Consider the following 11,109-nt stretch of genomic DNA (forward strand, 5'->3'; position numbering starts at 1 on the left):
AAAGTTGAAAAAAGAGAAAAAAAAAAAAAAAGGAAAAGGACTATTGTACTGCTACTATATATGGAGTGTCAGTCTGTCTGCCTTCGTGTGGGTTCCAGCAAGAAAATAATAAAATATCTCATATGTACTATTTTTGCAATTTATAAAAACATTCGGGGTCACATTACAATATTTCAAACATTAAAATAGGGTGTAAAAATGAAAATTTGAAAACATTATGGGGTTCAAATTGAGAAGGTACAAAAGAGAGAACCCTAATTTTTAATCGTGAACTCCATTTTCCTCTGTTCTCTGTATTTGAACGCCGACGCCTAATTGTCCCTTTTTGCTCACTCCAATCGTCGATCACTCACAGCCTTTCACTTTCTAGTTCTTTCTTCTTCACTGGAACTTTCACAAAGGCGATCGGTTTTCTCTGCCGTTACCAGGTATCTTTAATCTTTTTTTTTTTTTTTTAAATTTCAAAGATCAGTTCTTTTTGGTTAAAGAAGGCTGTAACGGATACCCTTTTCGTTTATCTGATATAGGTTTTTGTTTTTTTGATGATTTTTCGGTTTTTCATCGCTACTCGGTGCAGTTTGCAGTTTGACCAATTTACGGTGCTGCTGGAAGTGAAGGCATTTGAATCTAATTAGGACTGAAGTGGGTTTTCAATTTTGGGGTCTTCACCGGTTAAGAAAGAGTTTTATATGGGTTACTAGGCAATTTTTGAGGTTATTTCGGAAATAATAGAAATTGATGTAAAAGTTGAAAATTGGTCGAGTTGAACTTTAAATTGGGTTTCCAGTAATGAAGAAAATTCTGAGTATTTGCTGAAAATGAGATTAAGAACAGATTAATTATAAAGAAAACAACTTTACACTTGCATGTGTGAGAATTTGTGGTTAAGGTTCTATGATACTTAAGTTTGGGTCGTTACAGCAGTGAAACAGAAAAGAAACAACGCTGCCTTGATACCAAATTTGTTGGGGTGGGAAAAACAGTGAAATAGGGGGGAAAATTGGTTCGAGGGCAGGGGTACTGCCTTTTGAGGTGCGTGCACTTATGCCTTCGGTGGGTGGGATGAGAAGGACTACAAGGATATTTGGGGCAAGGGTTTTGAGGTCAGGACGGAGGTTGTCGACTCCAGGTGAGGTTAAGCGGGCAAAACATGGGGATGAGTGGATTGGGCTTCTTGACAATGTAGGTGGTGGTGGCGGTACTGATGCCTCTAGGTGCAAGAAAAACGGGTGGCTTAAGAAGGATGTTTCTCCGAAGCATGAAGCTGTCCAAATGGATATTGATGTAGATAGTAAGGCTATGGATGAACCGGAGACACCTGAGGCACCTGTGGCGGAGACCATTAGCCTGGTTAGCAATATACATAGGATGTGGGGAATTGTATATACAAGGAAGAGGAAAAGGGTGGACTTGAAAAGGCATGATTCTGTGGTAGGTGAAGTGTTAACAGAGGTTAGGAGGTTTGGCAAGCACTTTGCAAGGAAGAAAAAAGTTAGATCAGCTAATGCTAAGGATTCGGATAAATCTGAAGATGGCCAAGTTTCAAGTGACATTGTTATTACATCATATGGAAGCAGTTATTGGGTTTCCTGCCTTTTGAATTGTATTTTAATGTATTTGAGGAGGTCGACTGTTAGTTTGCAGCAAATCTTTGGATTCATCAACTCGAAACCCCTGAGGGACGTTTATTCATTGCACGGAATCCTCCTCCTCCAGGTAATTTACTAGCACTTTACCAGATGTTCATTCAGTCCACTTTTATAACTATTGGGACTCCACCTTTATTTTTCCCGTTCTTATTTGCTTCTTTGATGTCTTAATTTTAGGGAGTTTGTAGCTGATCTTTTTGTTTTTCCTGTTTCTGGAACTTAGGACCAGACTCCCAGGAAAATCAAAACTGGAGCTTGTGTTATCTCTGGCGTCAGGTGTTCAGTTCCTGTTTTTTCTCTGGACTTTTCTACAGTCCCGTGTTGCTTTATATACCTGCACTCAAGCTTGCTTCTCAGATTTGTTCCCATGTCCTATGCACTAGTCATGTATCCTACAGTTGCCGTTGATGAAGTCACGGTGACTAATGACAAGGAGATTGTATCTTGCCTCACCCCTGTTAATAATCAGTCTGGATTGGATGTAGTAGCATCTGGAGTATATGATTCCAAAAAGATTGAAGTGGTGAACCCAACTGTTGGTCTTCCTAAATTAGCTGCCAGGCACTTGCAGCCAAGGAACAGTCGTAATATCCAGAAGAGGAGAAGCTCATTGAGGTCAATGAGAGACAGACATTCTTCTTTTGGCACACAGAATGCCAATGGTGTTTTGACTTCTGACAGGTTAAGGTTCAGACGTGATGGCCTCCGATTTTCCTCTCGGACATCTCATTATGAGCTTAGAAGTTCACGACAGAAAACTTCCTCACCAAGTGTCAAAGAACTAAAATCTGCTTTGGTGGGATTAACACAGAATATAGATGCAACGAGTTGTTCGGCAAACATATTGGTTATTGAACCAGACAAGTGTTACAGAGAAGAAGGCGCTGTTATTGCTATGGAACTTTCTGCTGCAAAACAATGGATTCTAGCAGTGAAGATAGGTGGTGTAAGGAGATTTAATCTTACTACTGAAAAAGTTATGAGGCCATGTAGTTCCAACCGTGTAACTCATGACATAATATGGGTTGGGGATAGTGGTTGGAAGTTAGAGTTTCCAGATAGGCAAGACTGGTTGATTTTCAAGGAACTGTATAAAGGATGTTCTGATCGCAATGTACAGCCCCCTGTGGTGAGCATCATTCCTGTTCCTGGTGTACGTGAAGTATCAGGCTATGCAGAGAGCAATCCTCCCGATTTTGCCCGGCCAGTTTCATACATCACTGTTAAAGATGATGAACTAGCAAGGGCATTAGCAAGGAGTACAGCTAACTATGACATGGATTGTGATGACGAGGAATGGCTGAGAAATTTTAATGATCAGCCTAGTCTGGAAAATGATCACCTTTCAGCTGAGAGCTTTGAGTTGCTGATTGATACTTTTGAGAAGGGCTTCTATTGTAATCCCGATGATTACTCTGATGAGAAAGCTGCTGTTAGTAGTTGCCCAAATAAGGAAAAGAAAGAGATTGTAGAGGCTGTGTATAGTTACTGGTTGAAAAAGAGGAAGCAAAACCGGTCTTCCCTGATAAAAATTTTCCAGGTAAAAGTGATATGACAATATCTTTGGAAGCAATTGTATTCTAGATCTTGAATTGAACTTCCACAAAGTAGTAGTAAAATTGTTTATACACTTGTCTTCTGACTACTGTCAAGTTTTTTCCTGCATTGAGGATAATTTCTGTTTAATTTTCCTGAAAGAAGTTGATATACACCCTCATCTCTCCTAGTGTTCTATAGTGTGTTTGGATGACCTAGATGACCAATAGTTCACATTTCTATGAAAGAGAGAAACTGCACTATCAATTGGGATGAATTAATGTCCCTTGGGTATTATAACGGTAGAATAAATGTGACAAGTGACTAGAGATTTGCATCCAGATTCTCTGTTGAGGATGTGATGGGTTGTAATGAAGAATTGGTCTCCAATCTGATAGGGGAGCGATAACTTAGTGGTAAGGACCTTCCACTGCCAACCATGGAGTTGGGAGGAGGGGGGGGGGGGGTTGAGTCACTGAGGAGCAAACTGAAAAGGGCTACTATTGGGCTCGTGAGTGGGGTGTGAATGGGATAACTGTATTTAAAAAAAAAAACATTTTCACCTACTTGTGCTGTGTGGATGTGACTGGTTTACGAGCAAGCAAGAATATAAAAGATGCTCTATTGATTGCTGTCACAACCCTAATCAAGTTTGAATTTTATACAAGAATTTTCAGCTGCAACATTGTGACAGTAATTTTAGGGGAATACAAAATTTATTTTTCATTAAAAAGAGAAAAGAAAATAGAAGAAAAGATTTGAACTTAGCCCTGAAATTTCTCTTCATTAAACAAAACATAAAAAATTTGATATTTTCTTTTTACACATTATCCTTTTTATCATTCCGATCATATATAATATCCTACAATTGTCTGTCCATGGTTCTCTACATTATATTATGGCAATCTGAAGGTCACAATGATTTTCCTTACAGTGTTATCAGCCAAGGAGAACTCAAGTGATCCCAAAATCTGTTTTCCGGAAGAAGAGGTCTTTCAAACGGCAAGGAAGCCAAGCTGGTAGAGGCAAACAGCGACCTTTTCTACCAGGTGTGTATTCAATCTGATTTATATCAGAATTCTTGTTGTCCTAATCTGAGATCTGTACTGCATGTTTACTCCTATACTCTTGTAAGAAGCTGTTTATGGAAGTTAAAATTACTTACTAACAAGTTAAGAAAGATTCTACATTAAGAATGGTGGAATGCTGTGCAATAGCCAATGACATGTTTTAAACCTTGTCTATGTGCACACTTACTGCTTAACTAGGCTACTGTGGCTGCTTGTTTTTTGTTCTTAAGTTCTGGGGCTCTGTCTTCAAGCTCTGCCAACTTTTCTGAATTTTTTTGTCTGATTGGTAAAAATTCTTTCCTCAAGTTATTAGTAGTCCTTTGTGTGTACGATAGGGGAATTGATTTGATTTGATTTGTGTTCACTATCAACAAAAATTTGTTAGTAGTCCTTGGTATGTCTGTATCAACAAAGGTTTTTTGTGCTGGATCTATCACTGTTGAACAACGTTATATTTTGCTAAGCAGTTGGTATATTTTGTTTATTAATATTTGCATGTAAGCAGGTTGAACTCACCAAAAATAGGATAGGTTGCTCTGTACAGCATTTGCTATTTACTTGTATCTTGATGTTTTCTACTTTACTGAACAGTGGTAGTTGCAGAGAAAGATGCTTTACAGCAGCAGAACGCGGTCCTGAAGGTGAAAGAAGCAAAAGCTGCTGCAAACAAGTCGGAGGATTTGGCAGTTAAGATGAGACACAAGGCTCAACAGCTGATGGAGAACGCCGATCTAGCAACTTACAAAGCAATGATGGCACTTAAAATAGCTGAAGCAGCTAAGATTGCTAAATCTACAGAAGCTGTTGCGCCGTTTTTCCTAGGTTAGAAGAGTTTTTTTGGGTGTTAAATTCAGGTTGAAATGGCCAATTTTCCCCCTTACTGAAATCGGAGGAAAGACAGCCTCATAATGGCCTTTTTTAGAGAAGCCTGTGGAGGTCTCAAAAATCTTTGACAGGATTTTATATGTAACTTTTGTATAGATTCTAATGGGATGTACATTCTGTATCATTATTTCTTTAGATGTTAGTTTAGATTTGTACAAGGGGAAAAATGTTTCAAAAAGCACAACAAAATATACAAGATTTTGAGCATCTTACATAGCAGACTCCGTAAATAATGCTGCATGTCTTGTTCTTCAATGTTTTTTTTGCTATCTGTTGCTGTCATTTTTTCTTCTTCTTGCAACCCCCTTTCTTTAATAACTTTGCTTTCTGAGCTTGAGAGTTTATCGAAAACAGTTTCTATATCCCACTAAGGTAGACGTTTCTATATCCCACTAAGGTAGAAGTAAGGTTTGTATATATTTTACCTTCTTCAAACTCAATTATGAAATTGCTTTGCAAGAAGAATGTTTTTTTCTCAATTTGACAACTCTGTAGTTTCAATATTTCCCATGATATTTTTAAGTTCACCAGACTAAGGGGTATTTTTGATGTATTAAATATATCTTTAGTCTAATTTCATATCTTTTAACTTTTTAGATTTTCATTTTAAATTGGGGATCTATTAAAAATAACTACGATAAGATTTGTATATATTTTATTTTCACTTTATGGGACTATAGTAGGTATGTTGTTGTCGTTATAGATTTTCATGTATCAAAGGCATTTTTATGTTAAGTGTGTCATGTTTTGCTATTTGGTCGTCTTATGTTATTTTGGTAAGAATAGGATAATATTATTTTAATCTTTTGTCCATCCTTAATGCTTTAACAGAATGCTGTGACAGGCCTCTGTGCTTTTTTGTTTTTTTTTAGTTATTGAGTGTTGATGCTAACTCAAAGTTTGACTCAAACGTTTGATGTGATATGTCGACGTAATCTTTAATTTGTTATTGATATTAGATTTAAAAAAAGGTCTGGTCTTGCTGATATTAATCAAACGAAGGAAATTTTTATACCTAAACTTGTGGTGTTCATATATATTTGTACATTAAGCATATCATAATTTATTAAAATATTAATATAATAAATTAATATGATTGGGTAAGTTTTATTATTAGTTTTAATGGAGCAAATGCTAATCGCGGGACCACGTAATATGGGAAGTAATTCCTCTTATTACTGACAATTACTAACGTCCTTCAATAATGAATTTTTATTCATTTCAAATCTTCAATTTATCAAATAAGTTTCATACGTGACATTTCAAGTTCATTATTTTTTTCACATCCACACAATGCCCCCACCCCTTAACCAGTTAAATTAAATATAAATATTCTTAAAATAATATTTTTTTGCTTACTTGAAATAAGCACAATAATTGTCTTTTGTTTATGAGGGACAGTTTCATTGTAAAAAGAATTGTTCAAATTTTCATTTTTCATTCACACGTCATACTTAAAACCCAACATACTTCAAAAAAGGTTTAAACTTTATTTTATTTTTGTAATTTAAGCAATTGATATATAAAGACATCCTGCAGCAACAAAATCCAAACTTAAAGATAATTATCTACTTCACGGCATTAGATCAATCATCTGCAAAGAAGAAAAGCAGAAGAATGTTAGTGTAGTTAATTGACTTGCTATGCTCTGGATTCTTCAAGTGATGCAAGCATTTCTAATTGAATGTTTCCTCAAATATTCCTAGCTTTCACGAGAATTTATCCGAAACAACCTCTCTACCTTTATAAATAGAAGTAAAGTTGTATATATTGATTATATTCTATTCGCTCCATACTCCATTTATGAGACTACACTGAACATATTATTATTGTCGTATCAAATATTTCTGACTTTCACCATATAGAAACAGAGTAAAATTCATCTAAACTTAGTAATTCTATTTTCCACACGATGCATAAATTTCATGAGTATATCCACTATATTCGCAGCAAATATTATATAAAATCTATAATTTTTATAAATAAATATTATATAATTTATAATTTTAAAAATATAATGAATTCTATGTTAAAGAACCTTAAAAGTCAGAATTCAGCTTGTGTAGTCAACTCTGTTGCTATGAACATTTCCTCCTTCTTGCAAGTCCTCATAACTTGAAACTTACAAAGAAATAATTGAAAAATCAAGTATAGATTCTTATTTGGCTTAATCATTGTTTGAATAGTTAGAATATTTATTTTGACAATAATTTTTAAAATATATTTTATATTGTTAATTATTGTGACATACTATGTTCATCAAAGTTTTAAATATGTAAAAAAAAAAAAATTAAAAAAGAAAAATATAAGTACATGAAGTTCACATTCGAATATTAGCTGATTCGATCATGGTACTCCGAATCAAGTCAATTAAATTGAAACAGAAGAGGAAGCACCTTTTAGCTCATCATCAGCACCATGGTCCTCCTCCGGTACCGATGGAAGCTCAGCCTCAACCACCGCCGCCGCCGCCTTCTTCTCCACTTCTTGTGGGTGCCTAACAACCACAACAGGACAAATACAATTTTTCACACAATAATCACTAACACTTCCAAGTTTCCCTTTACTAACAATTCCCCTGTTATTATTAGCTCCAAATCCTCTGCTTCCCATAATCATTGCACTCAATCTCAACCTCTCCACTTCCAAACACAACCTTTCTTTCATATCCCGATCTTTCACTATGTGAATTTTGAACGGAACATTCGCTTCTACTAAAGGTAACGCCAATTGGGTCGCTTTATTATTGGTGAAATTTTCATAATCTTGTTCGATTTTGTGAGCAGAGGAGGTGCTGATGCCCCAATCTGCGCCGTAGAGAACGGAAGTTGGTTGGACGTGGAGGAGAATGACGGCATCTCCTGGTCGGAGGTAGTTTTGGACCGCCCATTTAACGGCGAAGGCACTCTCGTCACTGAGATCGACGGCAATGGCGACGCGGCGGTGTGCGGCGGAGAGTGAAAAGTTGGGGGAAATGGGAAGGGAATTGGTTAGTTTTGGGGGTGATTGAGTCATGGTGGTTTTCGAGTTTGTTAAGAAGAGAGTTGCCAATGAGTTCTAAATTTATTTATTAATCAATACTACTATACTATATTAAGTTACCTTCTTTTCAAGGTGAGTGACTACAATTAAATTCTATAAAGGAAAAAAAGAGATAATATTTTAAAATATTACATATAACTATGAAATAATGTGATACTGAAACTGATTTCGACGGTGGGTATAATACTTTCTTTCTTTATTTATTTTTATTTATCCAAAATACTAGTAGTTTGTTTGGAATGAATTGCTTAAAGTATTTTTAAGTCATTAAGCATTTTTGCAGTGTGTGTTTTGGTAAAACCAAAAAGGAAAGTATTTTTAATTACTTAATTTTAAGTTAAAATAATAAAATTTAGTCATAAGTTATAAATTTCAACTTATAATTTTTGACAAACATCAAAAGCCAATTCATACGGATTCTAAAAATAAATATCTTTTACTTTCTCCGTTCATTTGTACTTATATATTATACTAAAAATAGTATGCACTTTTACTTATTCAGTTTAAAAAATCAAGAGACAATTTAGCACTTAATTCTTAATTTACTCTTATTATTAATTATAGTCACTTGTCAGTGCATTGAATTTATTATATTCAAAATGTAACATGATAAATTTGTCGGTTTATTTAGCTTCTTAAGGATGTGCCAAGTCAATATTAGATAAGTAAAAATGATGTAGGGAGTACTTGCCAAATTTGAAAATCAAGAGCTAATCATTATTTTATACCTAGTTTACCCTTATTATTATGTACTAATTATATCTAATTCAATTCTCAATATTTAGATAGCTTATAATAATTAGGAGTGATATAGTAAAAATATCATTTAGTTCCTTATTTTTTTTAAAGAATATGTCAAGACAAATATAAATAAATAAACATGAACAGAAGAAGTATTTTTGTAAGCTTAAAATTATATATTAAAAAAAAAGCAAAATAAAAAATTTATTTATGTCATTTTTTAATAAACAAACTAAAAAGAAAAAAATATTTTAGTTTTATAACTTTTTTAGAAGATTTTTTTTATTTTTCTATATGTAAATAATCTAAAAGAAAATAGTTTCTTTTTGTTAAATTTATTAGCGACTATACAAAAACATTTTCGCGAAAAGCTCGGACTTTTGCATGCACAATTTTGATTATGGGAAGTCAATCAAAAGTCATATAAGAAAAAACGTTTAATATTTTTTTTATCATATACAAAACGTTCTATAATAATAATATAATTATTAATGAGCGCAGCCATAAAATGCCAATAACGTAGCGGCAAAGCTCCAATTTAGATCGTTACTATTAATATTCATTAAGAATTTTTCCCGACATATCAATTTAATAAGAAATAGTTTAAATGATTGACTATCAAAATTTTCACTAATGAAGATATATATTATTTTGAAGAAATCTTTAAAGATGATAAGGTGATTGTTGGGATATACATATAAGATAAAGCTTATTTCAAACCTTAATTTAGAAGTACAAAGCATCAAACAAAACCTATTTAAATATCACGAAATCAAATAAATTATGACACGTATAATAGAAGTGTAAACATATTGCTTAATGATTGCCAAGCTTATCAATGAAGAGATCACGCACAACATCATTCGCTTATTTCCTTCTATTATTAAAGATTGTGGATAGTTATAATAGATCAATAAGTGTACGATTAGACACGTCTAAAGGAACATAAATTTGTGTACCAATTTCTAGCAATATAATAAAGGACACAATCATAAAAAGACTGAGATAGCCTCAACTCTGAAATAATTATGCATTTAACTCAAATTAGATATTTTGACACATATATAATATCCTTCTTTTGTTACGAATAGCATTTCTACTACAGTATACTAAAAACATAGTCTTAAAATTTAGTTGTGAAAGTCAATATATTTGAGAATATCTTTCGACGTAATCTGTAATATTTGGAATTTTATATGATGCAAAGTATATATGAACATACACTTGTCGGCTTTGGCTTGAGGAACAGTAACTAGAAAAGGACTTTACATAATCACTCTTTCCAATTCTTGTCTCCTAATTGAAATGGACGTCAATGAATTTATTGAGATTATATTGTTCCCATATCCCATGTACTATTATTAAATGTAACATACAAGAATTTCATACAAATCATCAAGAATTTCATTAGTAATGTATTTGTTCGTGATTCGCGGGTCTGATTACTTTGCCTTAAATTTATATAATACATTTTTTTAGTCTGTTTTTCAAAAAAATGATAAATTTTTATATTTAATACTTTTTTAGTCCATATTAAGTGAATTGTTGAAACTTTCTTTCATAGTTCAAAAAAATTGTTGGAACCATTTTTTTATATTTATCATTCATTTAATGAGGTTATTAATTACTTTACATTTTTCAAGAGACTAGTTTGCAAGTAATCAAAAGCGTGGTAGTAGAAAATAACATTTAATTTAGGTATAATACATAAATATGCCCTTTAATTTGACGTCATTTCATATTTATGTCCTCCAATTTTGGGTGTGTACAAGTAGACATTTAAACGTGTATAAAATTAAACAACTAGACACGCATGTCCTACGTGGTACAATATACGTAGGATGCCACGTGAGTCACAAAATTGCTATGTAGGATGTCACGTAGGACGAATGTGTCTATTTATTCTAGTTTTGGATAGTTAAAGTGCCTACCTGTGCACTAACAAAGTTAGATGTCATAGTTGCCAGCTGAAGCCAACTTAAGGGTCATAATTATGTATTATGTCTTTAATTTATATCCTTAAATATTTTTCATACCTCAACAATTCACTTAATATGAATTAGAGAGAGTAACAATTTAACTTTAAAATATTCATTTTTCTTTTAATGAGATGGATTATAACCATACAAACATGCATAACTTATTTTAGACTATAAATTTAATTTTTTTTTATTTTTTTAATAAAT

General features: G+C 33.3%; 2 protein-coding genes across 3 annotated transcripts; one reads left to right on the plus strand and one right to left on the minus strand.

The window, feature by feature from the left end:
* Positions 1-224: 224 nt before the first annotated feature.
* On the plus strand, positions 225-5,352 carry LOC129891746 (uncharacterized). Of its 2 annotated transcripts, none has more exons than XM_055967213.1 (5): positions 225-428; positions 578-1,716; positions 1,873-3,189; positions 4,120-4,234; positions 4,859-5,352. In XM_055967213.1, the coding sequence occupies exons 2-5, from the start codon at positions 1,045-1,047 to the stop codon at positions 5,080-5,082; spliced, it is 2,328 nt and encodes a 775-aa protein (XP_055823188.1). In that variant the 5' UTR covers positions 225-428; positions 578-1,044; the 3' UTR covers positions 5,083-5,352. The 2 variants fall into 2 exon arrangements, with proteins under 2 accessions (XP_055823188.1, XP_055823187.1); XM_055967212.1 differs by having other exon boundaries at positions 226-428; positions 4,847-5,352.
* Positions 5,353-6,590: 1,238 nt separating this feature from the next.
* LOC129892181 (universal stress protein PHOS32-like) lies at positions 6,591-8,223 on the minus strand. The gene is made up of 2 exons (XM_055967740.1): positions 7,537-8,223; positions 6,591-6,734 (listed from the first exon to the last, which is right to left on the minus strand). The coding sequence occupies exons 1-2, from the start codon at positions 8,153-8,155 to the stop codon at positions 6,727-6,729; spliced, it is 627 nt and encodes a 208-aa protein (XP_055823715.1). The 5' UTR covers positions 8,156-8,223; the 3' UTR covers positions 6,591-6,726.
* Positions 8,224-11,109: the final 2,886 nt, after the last annotated feature.

The sequence above is a fragment of the Solanum dulcamara genome, chromosome 6 (assembly GCF_947179165.1).
Source record: "Solanum dulcamara chromosome 6, daSolDulc1.2, whole genome shotgun sequence".
NCBI lineage: Eukaryota > Viridiplantae > Streptophyta > Magnoliopsida > Solanales > Solanaceae > Solanum > Solanum dulcamara.

Bases quoted from the DNA above. Each gene is read 5' to 3' on its own strand.
- LOC129891746 (XM_055967212.1), top strand. From the start codon at position 1,045: ATGCCTTCGGTGGGTGGGATGAGAAGGACTACAAGGATATTTGGGGCA. The intron at 3,190-4,119 runs GTAAAAGTGATA...TTTTCCTTACAG, and splicing joins CCCTGATAAAAATTTTCCAG to TGTTATCAGCCAAGGAGAAC. The intron at 4,235-4,846 runs GTGTGTATTCAA...TTTACTGAACAG, and splicing joins ACAGCGACCTTTTCTACCAG to TGGTAGTTGCAGAGAAAGAT.
- LOC129892181 (XM_055967740.1), bottom strand. From the start codon at position 8,155: ATGACTCAATCACCCCCAAAACTAACCAATTCCCTTCCCATTTCCCCC.